At 47.2% G+C, this 17110-nt stretch overlaps 1 protein-coding gene across 3 annotated transcripts in view; it reads left to right on the forward strand.

The window, feature by feature from the left end:
• ANKK1 (ankyrin repeat and kinase domain containing 1) overlaps nt 1-16061 on the forward strand; it is a 62774-nt gene extending 46713 nt beyond the window's left edge. Inside the window, exons 3-8 of one of the 3 annotated variants that reach the window (XM_075604039.1) lie at nt 1868-2019; nt 3112-3161; nt 5751-5906; nt 8563-8660; nt 9959-9998; nt 11819-16060. In XM_075604039.1, the coding sequence (XP_075460154.1) occupies nt 1868-2019; nt 3112-3161; nt 5751-5906; nt 8563-8660; nt 9959-9998; nt 11819-13113 (1791 nt within the window). In that variant the 3' untranslated portion in view covers nt 13114-16060. Of the gene's footprint in view, nt 1-1867; nt 2020-3111; nt 3162-5750; nt 5907-8526; nt 8661-9958; nt 9999-11818 lie in introns of all 3 variants that reach the window. The other 2 variants (XM_075604038.1, XM_075604040.1) reach the window with 2 other exon arrangements.
• The last annotated feature ends 1049 nt before the right edge of the window (nt 16062-17110 follow it).

Genomic DNA, 17110 nt, shown 5'->3' on the forward strand with positions numbered 1-17110 from the left:
GGCTAAGGGCAGGGAGGGGCGGGGGGGCTAAGGGCAGGGGGGCTAAGGGCAGGGAGGGGCGGGGGGGCTAAGGGCAGGGAGGGGGCGGGGGGGCAAATGGCAGGGAGGGGCAGGGGGCTAAGGGCAGGGAGGGGCAAGAGGGCAGGGAGGGGCAAGAGGTCAGGGAGGGGCAAGAGGGCAGGGAGGGCAGGGGGCAGGGACGGAGGGAGGGGGGCAAAGGGCAGGGGGGGCAAGAGGGCAGGGAGGGCGGCAAAGGGCAGGGGGGGCAAGAGGGCAGGGAGGGAGGGGGGCAAAGGGCAGGGAGGGGGGCAAGAGGGCAGGGAGGAAGGGGGGCAAGAGGCCAAAGGGCAGGGTGGCAAAGGGCAGGGGGGCAAAGGGGAAAAGGGCAGGGGGAGGGAGGGCAGGCGGGAAAAGGGCAGGGGCAAAGGTTCAGGGGGAGGAAGGGCAGGGGGCAAAGGGCAGGGGGAGGGAGGGCAGGGAGAGGGAGGGCAGGGGGCAAAGGGCAGGGGGAGGGAGGGCAGGGGGCAAAGGGCAGGGGGAGGGAGGGCAGGGGGCAAGGGCAGGGGGGTCAGGGGGAGGGAGGGCAGGGGGGGCAAAGGGCATTGGGAGGGAGGGAAGGGGGGGCAAAGGGCATTGGGAGGGAGGGCAGGGGGGGCAAAGGGCATTGGGAGGGAGGGCAGGGGGGGCAAAGGGCATTGGGAGGGAGGGCAGGGGGGGCAAAGGGCAGGGGGAGTCAGGGAAGCGTTAAATAAGCCATTCCCCTGCGTGTACTCACCTTGCACACGGCCACCCTCCTCCTCCTCCACCTCGGGCTCCTCCGCGGCGAGGCTGAGACGCTCCGATGAGGAGGTGCTGTGCCTCTCGCGGGGAGAGGCGGAGACAGCCGGAGGAGCGGCCGCGGGGACGGGTAGCGGCCTGTGTGTGGGGAGAGCCGCGTGCTCTGTGTGTGTGTGGGGGGGGGGGGGGGGTGAGGGAGAGCGCCGGGTGAGGGGAGAGCCGCGTGCTCTGTGTGGGGGGGGGGGGTGAGGGAGAGCGCCGGGTGAGGGGTGAGAACGCCGGGTGAGGGGAGAGCCGCGTGCTCTGTGTGTGTGTGGGGGGGGGGGGGTGAGGGAGAGAGCCGGGTGAGGGGAGAGCCGGGTGAGGGGAGAGCCGCGTGCTCTGTGTGTGTGGGGGGGGGGGGGGGGTGAGGGGAGAGCTGTGTGTGTGTGTGTGTGTGTGTGTGTGTGTGTGTGGTGTGCCAATGAGAGGTGTGCGGGGGCGGACCAAGGGACCAATCTCATTGGCCTGGCCCAAGGTCCAATGAGATTGCCGCTAGGGACACGGGGAGGGACACAGGGAGACACATACAGACACGGACACATAGAACACTTTCACAAATATATAGTAGATATATAAAAATAGAATATACAGGCATACCCCGGTTTAAGGACACTCACTTTAAGTACACTCGCGAGTAAGTACATCTAGCTCAATAGGCAAACGGCAGCTCACGCATGCGCCTGTCTGCACGTCCTGAACAGCAATACCGGCTCCCTACCTGTACCGAAGCTGTGCGCAATCGGGGAGACTATAGAGCCTGTTAAACATGCGTTATTTACATCAGTTCTGTACTTATGTGAAGATTGCAGTACAGTACCTGCATCGATAAGTGGGAAAAAGGTAGTGCTTCACTTTAAGTACATTTTCGCTTTACATACATGCTCCAGTCCCATTGCGTATGTTAATGCGGGGTATGCATGTATATGTCTAAATCTACAAAGAGCTCTGAGGTTTTCCATAGGAGGGGCTATTACATTAGCAGTATATTACGTTATTCATTTGTTTTTTAAACATATTGTTATATCAGTGTGATTGGACTTGGTTTCAGATTTCTGACTTTGGACTGTCCAAATGGAAAGAAAACTCCACCCGCATGGAGTATATCGAAAAGTCGGCATTAAGAGGGACGCTGAGCTACATCCCGCCGGAGATCTTCCTACAGAGCAGCCGCGTTCCCGGGACCAAATATGATGTCTACAGGTAGGAAGTATGATGGGTGGAGAGAAAAAATTCCCAGTGGGAATAGGTTGAAGGCAGCTCTCCTAGAACGGGATCAGGATTTAGTCGTGTTCTCACGGAGGAAATTGAAGACTTCCAAGTCGGTTTTGCAAAAAAAGATTTGTGCACTTTATTGACAAGAGTACAAATATAATCACAATGTTTCCAGACCAGACAGACCAGACCATGGTTTACTCTTTAATCCAAGGGTTCTCAACTCCAGTCCTCAAGACCCTTAAGCAGGTCCGGTTTTCAGGATATCCCTGATTCAGAACAGGTGGCACAATCAGTGGCTCAGTCTTTGAGGGGGGGCGTGAGATTCTCCAGGGGGGGGGGGGGCGAGGTGGCTACAGAGGTCCCACGCCATGAAATGACGGGGGACCGCGCAAGGCCTGTGCAGCTTCTTTTACCTGGTCTGTGACATCACGTGACCCCACAACGGCATTTTACGCCGGAGGGCGCGAGCCAGGAGGTGAGCAGGCAGCTGAGCGCATGGTCAGAACTTTGTGCATGCCTGACCTAACCCAAGTAACCGTGTATGGACAATGAGAAGCATTAAAGATACATCGTGTGGTTTAACGGCTTTCCTACCAGAAATCCTATTTTGATTTCCAATTTACGTGATTCTTTTTATTAGATTTTGACGTGGAAGTCCTAGAGTAAGATTACCAACCCCATAAATTAAGTTTTTAAAGCGATTTGTAGGAAATCTGGATATTTTTATTGGGCCCATCCAGAAACATGTTTATAAACAAGTATTTCGTTTCCATAGAGGATTTATTGTGCTCTGTACGGAAAAAAGTTTAATAAACCAAAATATGTAATCTCTTTATATCCACAACAAAGCCGTGGCATATATTTTGCCAGCAGCAGATTTTGTGAATGGAACGAAGCCCGTTTAAAAAAAATTAATAACAATTATCAGTGTAACGTCACAATTGATTGCTTTTTGCCATTAATATACTGTAGTTGGACATTCTGAGCTTCCTTGAGAAGTTCGAGTTTCAGGAGTCTGCTATGTACAGTAGTTGCAGTAATAATGTATTCATATTATTATGATTTCATTTCTTTCAGCTTTGCCATTGTTATTTGGGAACTGCTAACGCAGAAAAAGCCATACGCAGGTAAATCTGGCATTTCAAGTCTCCGCGGTTGAATTCAGAATTCTCTAGTGTAGTATCTAGCTGAGAGGAAACTGGGTTACAGCAGTCATAAAGTTATTATGTACAATCAAAGCACTTGGAAGGTTCATATTGGATCTGTTAGAACATATTCATGTGACAGTGGCAGTATATAAAATTCTATATATCTACTTCCCAGGACAGTTTTGTTGTGTGTTCTTGGTACAGTAGATGTAGATGTAGGATAACAATTCAACAATACCGGTGATATATTAAATACCTTTATACTCAGTTTTAAAAATCAGTAGTATTATTATTTTGTATTAATGGGGGGTTTGTTTTAATCTTTTTGGAAGTTTAGTGCTTGTTGTGTTTGGAACCTGAAGTTTTGGGGTGTGTTTAAAGTCCTTGACTCTGCCCATTACTTTCCCATGCAGTCACCTACAGCAGTCTCCCCAAAAACTTCTCCTCACCCACTCCTTGATCACATCATACTCCCATGGAAACATGGTTACATTAAATGAGCATACATTACTTTATATCAGGGGCGGCCAACCTAACTGGGGGATAGAGCCAACATTTACCAGTGTCATTGTCAAAGGGTCATAATAAAAAAAAAATCATATGAATAGCTGTATACACAGACACAGAGCATAACCTGGCCATGTCAGTGCCGTCAGGTTATACTCTGTGTTGGTGTATAGTGCAGAGTATAACCTGACGGTACTATATACAGACACAGAATACAAGTGGGAGGGGGGAAGAGGGGGTGACACGTGGAGGGGGAGGGAGGCAGTTGGGGTGACATGGGTGGCTGTTTGGGTGATGGGGGAGGCAGTTGGGGTGACGGGGGTGGCAGTTGGGGTGACATGGTAAAGGTGGATTAATAAGGCAGTTGGGTTGATGGATGGCAGTTGAGGACAAGTGGGTCATGGGGGCAGTGGGAACAAGGGGATAACAGGGGAAACGGGGGCATCTGGGTGACAAATGGGAGACAGGGGGCAAAGGGAAGGCAGTGGGATACAAGGGGGGCAGTGGGGTGATTGTCCCTACCTTGCTGTCCAGCTCCACACCTAGCACCACGTGGAGCTCTCAGTAGGCAGGGTGTACATTCCCTTTACCCTGTGCTGCAGGGGTCGTTGGTTCGCAGGAGCTCAGAAGAGGAGATTTGCTAGTGGCACTCTGGCTTCTCCTCTTCCATCTCTATGACCCCTCTGCACTGTCTGCGGTGGGAGCCCCGGAGCTCTTGTTGATTTTAAGCTCATGTACAGTATGCCTTTTTCTTCCAACACTCGCTCGATTTAGAGGCTGCACTTGAAGCACTGAAGGGCCACGGATTGGCCACCCCTGTTCTAAATAGTGTAGATAGAGGTGCATTGTACATGGTACAGATGCATGTTACATACTTAGATATAGGTATACATAAATAGTATAGAGATACATTATGATAATACTGTAGTAAATAAAAATATCACTTGTGAGCACATTTGCACGTTTCAGACAGGTCTGCAACCCTGCCTTTCCCCATTCTCTCTCAGCATGCAGTGCTTCCACTGCAGCCAGGGATTCTGGGTAATGACATGCAAATGAGCTGTGTCACTTATAATACCCCAGTGACATATCACTGTATGTTACTGACATACATTGCTGTACATACAATATGAGAATTAATTGATAGTTATTGGTCTCGTCACATTCATTCCCTCTTCATGTCATGCTATAGGATTGCATGTAATACAAGGATTGTAATTGCCTCTGGTTGATTCAAACAAAGGAAGGTATTACGGAGGAAACCAGAGAGGAGGTGGAAAGAGAGAGAGAGAGCGAGAGAGAGAGAGTCCATGACTTAAAACAATAGTGCTATTGCTATGTAGGATAAATAGATATATGAGAAAGATGTCCTGTAGTTAATACTGTAGTGAGAAAGGACACAATTAATCCGATAAGAAGAATAAACAGTGAGTAAATATACCATGGTATTTATTGCGCAAACCTTTCCACACCATTCCACACCATTCTAAACCATTCCACACCATTCTAAACCATTCCACACCATTCTATACCATTCCACACTATTCCACACCTTTTCATACCATTCCACACCATTCCACACCATTTTAAACCATTCCACACCATTCCACACCTTTCCAAACCATTCCAACTAACTCCAGGTCAACACTGTCCTGGTTTTGTATTCCCATTTGCTGGTTTGTGAGTAACTCTGGTATAATAACAGTAAGGCTGGTAATGATCATTATAACCCTGTTGACCTGAGTAGCTGGCATGTACGCCAATGAGACCAAGAGAGAGCTCCGCAAACAAACGTAATCAACAGTGCGTTGTCATCTACACCGGCTCCCCACATAAAATTCTACGTTAGTCCATTGTAAAGTCTAACAACGTACAGATGGAGCAGCCGTTATTACTCCCACTGGTAGGGTATGGGCTACCGTGGCAAGCACCAGCAGCTGCAATAACGCCTGTTACATCTGTATAAGGATTCCTGGTATATCAGCTTGTTGGGTATAATAGTACACCAGCCAGAACCCATCCCAGCTCCCGGTTAAGTAATGACTCCAGCTTTCTTTACAGGTACCAGCATGATGAGTGTTATTGTTAACGTGGCATCTGGCAAACGACCTTCTCTGGAAGACATTAGTGAGGAGCGTCCAGTGGAATGTCACCAGCTGATTGATTTGATGCAGAGATGCTGGAATCAGAACCCCCAAAAGAGGCCGAACTTTGCAGGTTCATTTCTGCCTCTCTTATCTTAACACAGCCCTACAATAGGCACAAGGCAGGTTTAAAGGGGCAGTTCCCTCTGCATGTTTTTGATGTCACGATTTCTTCCCTACACTGTACGGTAGTAGGATGTTCACTTCCAATTCATTTGTATTTTCCCTGCTCGCTGATTTCTTTTAAACAGTGTTTAAACATTGTATTCTAACAAAATGAGCCCGAAACTTAAATGGAAGTCGCAATCCCGCTGAAATGTGATATATTATTTTTAATAGGATTGGAAACAGGGGGTTCTGTGAACTGCGTTATTTTCCGCTCCGGCGACCACCCCGCTGCCCGGTGATACTTACCAAGGAAGTTACTGGTGTTACCGCTTGGTTTCTCAAGGAGATTTAAATGGCTCGTCTAGTAGGAATCCACAATAGAGGATGTTGTGGATTTCTATTTGATCATGGAACGTGTGAGATTTGGGGGACATTTTCTTTCCCCCGGAGGGAGCCTTATAGCCAGTGACTACACTGGTACGTATCTTGGAAAGCGTTTGGTCTCTGGAACTGAAACGTGTGTGTTTCAGCATCGGAGGTTCCCCGGTCACAACCTTGGGAATCATTTTTTTTTACAAAGAGAGAATTTACAGCAGCCGTTGCCGTGTCACACGTTTGCCGGCTTGGTGTTTTGACCTTTTGAAATAAGAATAAAACAAAATCATAAGCAGTAAAAAAAAAAATGTAAATCTGATTTGTAATCGACTTTAAAGGGCATGACATGGACCCCACTTTCAGAAAAGGTCGTATTGGGGGAGCTGCACCTTTAAATATTTCTTCACCGCAGTAGAATGTTCTAGAATACAATTCACCCCTCATTCTTTTCCTGGCTTTTTCCATGTTGAGACCTACTGTACAGTATGTGTCATGACAAAGGTTGTGCGATTCGTGGGCAAAAAATCGTTCCTGCTGTTTTACCCAAAAACATTATAGGATAGCAGCACGTAATTAATCTGGGCACACGTAGATATCTTTCTTTTCTCTAACTCCCTCATTGTCACACTTCAATCTGGATTCTGGTGGTCTTGGTACACAATAGTTGTCAATGATCTCCTCAAGGCCAAATCCCGGGGACAGCTTTCCTTCATTTTCTTCATTCATCGTACTGTACTAAACTCTCTGCTGTCTTTGATACTATCGTCCATGCTCTCTCCTACTCCATACACTATATTCTATTGGCCTTTGTGACACTCTCCTGGTTCTCTTGCTATATATTTAAATGCTCCTTCAGTGTTTTCTTTGCTTGCACCCTGGGCAAGCTAATAGTCATTTGGCTTTCACTACTACCTCTATGCTGATAATATTCAGATGTACCTGTCTTCCTTTGAATTCTCTCCCTCTCACCAGAATGGTGTTACTACAGTAATTGTCCATCCTTGTAATCATCGTCCCCCGTTATCAGAGAAGATCCTTTTTTGTTGAGGTGCAATCCATCCTTACAATAAAGGACCACTCAGAAAGGAATCCCAGTGCTCTAAAACCCAAACCCCTCTTCCAAAAGTGTAGTCGGTAGCAGAGCACAGCCAAATGACAGCCAAACATGGGATAAAATTGAAAAAAATCCAGGGCAACTCAAAATAAGCAGATCAGTTTATTGCAAGCTCAGCAACAGATGGACAGCATGAAACGCACCTACGCGTTTCGTGACGGAGCACTTTATCAAGGTGTAAGGTGCAACAAACATCATGCATTTTTATACATACCAGCCCGTGCCATTACAATGCCGAGGGTGACGTCATTGGCGTGTGACCGCGAGGGGAGTCTCCTTCCTACACCACTTGCTTAGCCATGCAGTAACTTCCCTAGGCTCCAACTGTCTCTCTGGCGTAGCGCATGGCACTGGTAGTATTTCTGAAATTACTACCTTGGAGTAATCAGGCCAAATCTGTTTTGCGGATTTTACCCCCAAAATTCAATTTGCGGTGTAAAATCTCAAAACGGATTTGGTCGGTTTCAATCCGGGCGGATTCATCAATAGGCACAATTGGATAAAATCTGTTGACGGATTTGTAGAACCCAATCCGCGAATTCTGCAATCGTTGGCAGTCGTAAAAATCCACGAACGGTTTGCTTAATCCGCGGTAATAATAATAAAAAATCCGCAAAATGCGAATCGCCCTTTTTGAAATTGATCCGTCGAAATCCACGGACCAAAGGAACCGGCCGAGCCACTGCGGATCCAAATTCACCAAAAATATTCCCCCATCTCTTCCTGGGATGTCCTTGCCGTAAACTTGATTCCTGAAATATTCTTTTAGGACCCTCCCATCTTTCTTCAGCTTTGTTGTAGTGCCAACATGTACCAAGACCACCGGGTCAGTCCCAGCTTCTCCCAACAATCTGTTGAACCGATCCGCAATGTGCCGAACCCGAGAACCCAGGAGACAACAAACTGTTCGGTTCATGCTGTCCCGGCAACGAGATTTATTTATTGATTATGCTGCTTACAAACTCTGTAATAGGGAATACAAATATTTATATTACAAACACACACTGCTATGTGCCTCTTCTATCACTAATATTAACCCCTACTTCCTCATTCCATTGCCCAACCCTGGGAATTGAGCACTGCTTTCTGTTTTTAGATCTCATTGTTGAAACCAACATGTTACTGTGTTTAGTACAAAGCCCTTTGCCAGACGCGGGAGCGAATTCATCCAGCGTTGAACAAGACAATCTCAAGTCGTCTTCTATGATAATCCTTGACGACAGTAAGGATGTGAGTAATAGGGGGGACAGGTACACGTTGGGGCTCTTTCCACTTCTGCTCTAGATCAGCTGTAGGCGTGGTTACCTTGTGACCAACATGAGAGATTTCCACAAATAAAATGAATATGTATAGAGGTTTCAAAACCTTCGCCGGACTCTTAAGGGCTGTCATATAGTAAGTGCGGCCATGCGCGTGTGCCTGTTCAAAGGGACGGGCACGTGCTGCATGCTTTTTGTAAGTATATTGTGAGAGCTGTGAAGGTACAATGTGTGTGTGTGTGTGTGTGTGTATGTATGTGTAATTTATTATTTATTAAAAAAAAAATTGGTAAAACTAAAATATTTATTTATTAAATTTGTGCAGACACACACACACACACACACACACACACACACACACACACACACACACACACACACACACACACACACACACACACACACACACACACACACATTCAGCGAAAAGATGATTTTCCCTGTCTTCGCCGCTGTCTGTCGGCTCCCTGCTCCCTGCCGTGCGCGCGCGCGGCCCTTGTATAGAAGGGCTGACTAACCTCAGCCATCTATAACTGCCGCGCGCGCGCATGGAGTAGCATGCCCCGGCACTATAGAACGGCCCTAAGTCTCTGCAGAGACGTGTGAGATTTCAAAACAACCTGCACACTTGATGAAAAGACTTATGAGCTTTGGAGAGCGCCGCACATGATCATTTAATCTGTGAGGAATTTTCATGTTGGCCCATTACCCCCGGGGTTCTCAACTCCAGTCCTCAAGGGCCACCAACAGGTCAAGTTTTCAGGATATCCCTGCTTCAGCACAGGTAGCTCAATCAGTCCCTGCTTCAGCATAGGTGGCTCTATCAGTCCCTGCTTCAGCATAGGTGGCTCTATCAGTCCCTGCTTCAGCACATGTGGCTCAATCAGTCCTTGCTTCAGCACAGGTGGTTTAATCAGAGGCTCAGTCTTAGACTGAGCCTCTGATTGAGCCACCTGCGCTAAAGCTGGGATATCCTTTAAACCTGACCTGTTTCTGGCCCTGGAGGCCCGGAGTTGAGCATTCCTGCGTTAACCCTTTGAGTCTGAATCACTAGGGTGCCTGGCCCTGCCTGCAAATCCAGATAACGGGAAAAGAAAGTAGTTGGTTACGTCTAATTCAGTGTGCTTGTTTCTGAGAAATAAGGATTGGGTGGGAATAACCCTACATGGTTGTTTTTTTGCCGGTATGAATACAGAGTGCACTTGAAATGGTTTATTTTAGTTGCATGATCCTAAATATTTACTCTATCTTTCATCTCACAAATCACAGGGCAGCCAGCAAACATCTTCTTTTGGCCCAAATAGTAGCGGTAAGTCTGTCTTCAATACGCTTATTATTCCAGCAGATAACATTGTGACCCCGCACTGCTATTGTAAGGATGTTTTCACATGGTGCACTTGAAATGTGAAACGACCAAGGGGGTATATGGGGCACTTCCGCAGAAGTCCATCAACTCTGGCCTGTTAACGTGACGTTACTTAAATAGGCCTCGTCCGTTACTTTCCCTGGGTTTAACGAGTATCCACAAAGCTAAATATATCTAAAAACAATGTCCGCTTAACACCATGTGAAGTTAGCGCTGCCTGGCGTTGGCGTCACATAACATGGAGTTACGCCTGCCTCACCTAAAGGCGGCGTTACTCCCATCGAGGCCCTGAGTAGGTGTTTAATTAAAGTAGAAAGGGAGAAGACAGGAGAGGGAAAGGTCCCTGTAAATAACAATATGATAGTTATATTATACCTAACTGTGGCCTTACACTTACCCAGAGCCTGTAACAGCCCTATATCAGGGTCTGGCTGTGAGTAACACCACCTTTAGCGCTGACCAAACTAACATTAAATCCCTGCGGTAGTTATAATGGCGCTCTGGGGATCGGCGCTGTTACAGGGAACGCCTCCTATACATATCACTAGCGCTAACATCCGTTATAGAAACGCTAGGGTCGTTACGGCTGAAATCAGCGCTTAGCGCATCGTTAGTGACCTTAGAAGATCCCTGCTAATTAACGTATCGCTAAGAATTTAACGGACTTCTGAGGATCTACCCTTATGGGGACCATGAAATAAAGCAAAATTGGTGCAATTCTGGGGCAAAACAAACTACTCTAGATAAAGAAATAATCCTACTGATTTCAATGGGATTTGTATATGGTATTTGTTGCTGGACTTACACCTATTTTGCTTGATACATACTATATGCCCCCAGGTATTACATGCAGGGCAATTTTGGAGCAAAAATACAGCACCAGATGTATTAAAGAAAGACAAATATCCAATAAAATCAGTAGGACTGCTTTTTATTTGATGTATACGGTGCAATTGTTGTGCCCCATATTTGCACCAGGTTTCCCATTCTATGCAGACCAAGAATTTGACACTAAGAATTTTCAGTTATGGCAAAACATTGGTGAAAGACATAGCTAAATCTAGATAATCATATCTACCATAACAACCAAAGTATGTAGACGTTTATTTAAGAGGGCCTATTATTAAAGGGTATATTTACTAATGTACCCCGGCTTTAGACCCGTGCTAAAATCAGCTTTGCATTCGTCAAAAGAAAGGAATCCCATTGAAAGTAATTAGGGTCCATTTATTTACATCTCCCAGCTGCACCGCAAAACCAGCTCCAAAAAGAGGGCCGTATTATTTTAAAAGGAAACTAATCCCATTGAAACAAATGGGATTATTTCCATTATAAATCTGGTGCAATTGTTTTTACACTGGTTTTGTTCCAGTTTTGTAACTAGAAGACTTACTGTAACTCCCGTAGTGATTTTCCTCTGCTAACTTTGGTGCAATCATTTTGCACTTTTCTTGTCTCCGTTTAGCAGCCTGGTTTCAAAGACTTGAGTACTAACTTGAGAACAAAGGGGGTCATTTACTAGTCTACTAGACTTCCGGTTGGGGTAACGAACCTTCATGTAGAATGAGGGAACTTAATATGAGGAAGCATAGGAATCCGCCATGTCAAAATTAGGACTTGGGTATCTGTTTGCCACAATGGTCAAGAAGATATTGAGATGAGAGTGAAGAAATGAATGAGTACTGTAGTTGATGGTTGAGAAGAATGCATCTATGCTGGTGCCAATGCTTTGATGCCAAGTATATTTGTCTTTGAATCCCTAGACACAGAAAGCTTCCTGGACAACCTATTCCAAGGCAGTAACGAAGACGTCTCCTGGGTCGATGAGAATAATTGCACTGTACTCCACTTTGCGGCAGCCCAGGGAAATTTGGAGAAAGTGCAGTATTTTCTCAGCCTCAGCGCCAATGTGAATAGCAAAACAGTCCACGGATATACTCCTCTCATCTTTGCCGTGCAGAAGAGGTTGCCAGGCATATGTTCTGCCCTAATTGAGAACGGAGCAGATGTCAACATGAGCGACGAGGACCAATGGTCACCTCTCCACTTTGCAGCTCAAAACGGGGATGACAGAATCGCTAGGCTCCTGCTAGACCATTCGGCTCATGTGGATGCAAAGGAGTATGATGGATGGACGCCTCTACACCTGGCCTCCCAAAATGGTTTTGAGAATGTTGCCCGTGTCCTTTTTACCCGCCACACTAACCCAAATTGTCAGGAGATGGATGGGAAAACTGCACTCCACGTGGCTTCTTACTTTGGCCACTACAAACTCGTAAAGCTTCTGATCGGCCAAGGAGCTGATCCCGACAGCAAGCAAAAGAGTCACAGGACGGCTCTTCACATTGCCGCGGATAGAGGTTACTTTAGAGTGGTGCAACATCTGATACAAAAGGGAGCTAATGTGAACAGTGCTGACCAGAGCCAGTACAGCCCTTTGCATATGGCAGCAGTGAAGGGTAACAGTATGATCTGCAAACAACTGATAAAGCATGGAGCCCATGTCAACCTGAAGTCCTCTCGAGGTTGGACACCTCTGCACCTTGCTGCATTTAAAGGGCACACCGAGATCATTCAGTTACTCATTGACAATGGGGCCCAAGTGGATGCTGAAGGAGATTTGAAATGGACACCACTCCATTTAGCTGTTCGTTACAATGAGGATCCTGTAGTTTCGCAACTTCTGGGATTCGGGGCGGACCCCAACATTGCCGAGGTGTCAGGCTGGACTCCGTTGCACCTTGCAATCCAAAGAGGCGCTTTCTGCAGCACAATCAACCTTATTGAACACAAAGCAGACGTGGATGTAAAGAACATGTTTGGCTATAGTCCCTTGCACCTGGCAATCTTAAATGACAACGCAGCCATCGTAAAAACTCTGCTGCTGGCAAATGCTAGGCTGGACATAGAGGACTGCAGTAACCGCACTCCCATGCAGCTAGCGGTCAAGAATAGAAAACACAACATTGTTGCTCTGCTGGAAGGCAGGGACAACGTTTCCACCAGTTCAGAGGAGACAAGCGAAGACTTAACGCCTTACCTGAATTTCCAGGAATAACCTGGATTTCCCGTGCTTTCCCCCACTGATCTGTTTAAAGGGATACACACACATCCAGAAGAGTATTATGGTTCAGGTTATGTATGCTGTACCCAATTATCATTGAGAATACAGTAAAGCAGGCACTCATCCCTAAAAAGAAGTATGTATTATCCATGGTACTTTGGAGCCTATTGGGACTTCTTGCTAGACACAGGGAGGCATGTGTATAAAGGCAAAAGTACTGCAAGCCTGGGACAAAAAAATGGTACCAGATATATCAAAAGAAATAAAAACCTGTTGGTTTCAATATGATTTTTTTTCTTTGATACATATGGTACCATTTTTTTGCCCCCAATTGTTCTGCTTTTGTATGTATGTATGTATTTCCTTATTTATATAGCGCCATCCATGTACATAGCGCTTCCCAGCAGTAATGCACGTCACAAAATAATATAACACATAGTGGGAATAAGTGTTTCAGACATAAAAGTAACATTAGAGAAGGAGTCCTGCCCCAAAGAGCTTACAATCTTTTGCCTTGATACACATGCACCCAGATGTTTCTCAAGTGTAGCAATCTCCCAGTGGAGAAAATAGCGGCCTGGGTACTAAGCATTGGAAATGTACATTTTGGTGTTAAATTCATGTAAGAAACCGACAAAATACATTGAGTGTGTGCATCTCTGTGTTTTTTAAGTGTACAAAAGTGTTTTTATTTATAGAGCAAACAGGTTTGCTAAACCCGCCCGGAGGTAAGTGGGACGGAGTGAAATACATGTAAATATGCGTTCCAAATCTGTGTTTGTACGCCGTCAAAATTGTACGCCGAGTTGAACCTGGCGTTAATCCTAGCACAAAACGAGGCTTATTGCTAGCGCAGATCAAAAAAGCTCTCTTTACTAAAGTCTGCCGGCTGCAAGAGTGCAAAAAACCGAGCCATATTCATCAAAGAAAAGGCTTCCCACTGAGAGATACGGGAGCTTTTCCTTTGATAAATCTTGTGCAATCCTTTTGCACGGACTTTGCCCAGTTTTGCAGCCGGGAAGGGCGTGAAGTTGCTACGTATCAACTATATATTTTTTTGGACGCAATGTTTTAATACGGTATTTTTCAGAACGTTAACAAAATGTATTATTTTCACAGTACTGTATTTATATACAATATATTAAACTAATATTAGATTTTGACTAATATTAGTTCTAAAATGTTTTAATGTAAATTGTATCAATGTATTGAATACTACGCAATGTGTCACACATCATTTCAGACAACAAACGATGCGTCATACAGTATAGAAGAAGTCACATAAGGACCTTCATACCGTATGTACCACGCTCATTTTATTAGTGTTTTGAATACTTTTTAGCGCTACAACCTTGATGCAATTTTTTTTACAAAGATTATGTTTGTGCGTACACAGGTCTCAAAGTATCAACTAAAGAGCACTCGTTATGTTCAGGTTCATTCTGTGTTCTGCAAGGCATCTTTGTAATTGCTTCGGAAGGAAAGCTGTAGGTACTGCAGGCACTCGCTCTCAGGGCCGTATAAGTGTATTTGGTGCCCCTAGATGAGGCTTCAACCTTGTGCCCCTCCCCAGAGAATGAACTTTTTTGGGGGGAAAAATCACCCTCCCTCCATTCTCTCTCTCCCACCCCTCACCCATTCTCTCTCTCCCACCCCTCACCCATTTTCTCTCTCCCACCCGCCACCCATTCTCTCTCTCCCACCCCTCACCCATTCTCTCTCTCCCACCCCTCACCCATTCTCTCTTTCCCACCCCTCACCCATTCTCTCTCCCACCCCTCACCCATTCTCTCTCCCACCCCTCATCCACTCTCTCTAACCCCTTCCTCTTGCTCTCTCCTCACCTATACTCTCTTCCCCACCCCTCACTCTCCCCATCTTACTCTTCCCCACCTCCCCCCTCATTCTCTCAATCCCCCTCATTCTCTCTCTCTCCCCCTCATCCTCACCCTCTCCTCCACCTCCCCCTTTATCCTCTCTCCCCCCTCATCCTCTCCGCCCTCATCCTCTCGCCCCCATATCCTCAACCCCACCTCTGCCCCTCATCTTCTCCCCCCCCTCAACCTCTCCCCCACGTCGCTTCTCCCCATCACCTCCCCCCTGCTTCCCTCGCTTCTGTCGCCATCACCCTCACCAGCACAATGCGCCACTGTAAGGGAACGCTTGTTGCCTAGTGCTTGCACTGTCCCTGCACGTCCTGCCCGGATTAGTGAATCCAGCTTCTTATAGTGCACTGTCTCCCGTGGTGGAAGCGGCTTGAATTAGTGGCGGGGGCTGTGCATGCTCTTAAAGAACATTCTCTATGTATTAAACCTTAAGGCAGTGCCCTGTTAACCTTCATTTAGACAGATTTATGCAGTGTTCATATAGTTCAAGAACACATTAAAACAAGGAGCCTTTCTAAAACTATGTCATATTTTTGTAAAATAAAAAAAAAGTGGAATTGCAAGCTCGGAAATAAAAACAGTAGTGGTACCTCGGCGTTGTAAATAAAATAAAAAAGTAACTCACATACTGGGTTACTGGAACTGGAAAAGATGGGGTACAGATAAGTCCTTCTGATGTCTATGAATTTAGTTTATAACTCAGTCTGTGTTTAAGACAAACTTTGTGTGTGGTACATGTTAAAATGTAAACTCCTATGAGTTGTAGATATATAAGACCAGGGCCGCTGATAGGTGGGAGAGAGACAGGCGCGGTGGCTCCGGTGGGGCTGGAAGTTCGGCCTGGCCCAACTTCTGAGGTCCAGCTGCCAGGGCCCCAGCTTTCCTTGGCTGTGGGGCCATATAATGCCAAACTGTCCCTACCCCCAAAGGCATCCTCCTCAAGGTAAGGGGGAGTGGGGGTGAAGGGAGGGGTGAGAATGAGAGATACATGGGGGAATTGAGCAAGAGAGGAGGGAAATTAAGTGAGTGAGCTGGTGGCGAGTGAGCGGGAGGGTGAGGGGAAGAGAGAGGGGAGGGGGAGGAGGTGTGTGGGAGAGAGGCAGGGAGAGAGAGGAGGTGTGTAGGAGAGAGTGAGGAGGTGTATGTGGGAGAGGGCGAGGAGGTGTATGTGGGAGAGGGAGAGGGCGACGAGGTGTATGTGGGAGAGGGAGAGGCGGTGTATGTGGGAGAGGGCGAGGCGGTGTATGTGGGAGAGGGAGAGGGCGAGGCGGTGTATGTGGGAGAGGGAGAGGGTGAGGCGGTGGGAGAGGGAGAGGGCGAGGTGGTGTATGTGGGAGAGAGTGAGGCGGTGTATGTGGGAGAGAGCGAGGAGGTGTGTAGGAGAGAGGAGAGAGTGAGGAGGTGTGTGTGAGAGGGAGAGAGTGAGGTGGTGTATGTGGGAGAGAGCGAGGAGGTGTGAGTGAGAGAGGGAGAGAGTGAGGCGGTGTATGTGGGAGAGTGTGAGGAGGTGTATGTGGGAGAGAGTGAGGAGGTGTATGTGGGAGAGAGTGAAGAGGTGTATGTGGGAGAGAGTGAGGCGGTGTATGTGGGAGAGAGTGAGGAGGTGTATGTGGGAGAGAGTGAGGAGGTGTATGTGGGAGAGAGTGAGGAGGTGTATGTGGGAGAGAGTGAGGAGGTGTATGTGGGAGAGAGTGAGGAGGTGTATGTGGCAGAGAGTGAGGAGGTGTATGTGCAGAGAGTGAGGAGGTATATGTGGGAGAGAGTGAGGAGGTGTATGTGGGAGAGGGAGAGGGCGAGGCGGTGTATGTGGGAGAGGGCGAGGCGGTGTATGTGGGAGAAGGAGAGGGTGAGGCGGTGTATGTGGTAGAGGGCTAGGCGGTGTATGTGGGAGAGGGCGAGGCGGTGTATGTGGGAGAGGGAGAGGGTGAGGCGGTGTATGTGGGAGAGGGCGAGGTGGTGTATGTGGGAGAGAGTGAGGCAGTGTATGTGGGAGAGAGCGAGGAGGTGTGTAGGAGAGAGGAGAGAGTGAAGAGGTGTGTGTGAGAGGGAGAGAGTGAGGTGGTGTGTGTGAGAGAGGGAGAGAGTGAGGCGGTGTATGTGGGAGA

This window comes from Ascaphus truei, chromosome 6 (assembly GCF_040206685.1).
Source record: "Ascaphus truei isolate aAscTru1 chromosome 6, aAscTru1.hap1, whole genome shotgun sequence".
Classification (NCBI taxonomy): domain Eukaryota; kingdom Metazoa; phylum Chordata; class Amphibia; order Anura; family Ascaphidae; genus Ascaphus; species Ascaphus truei.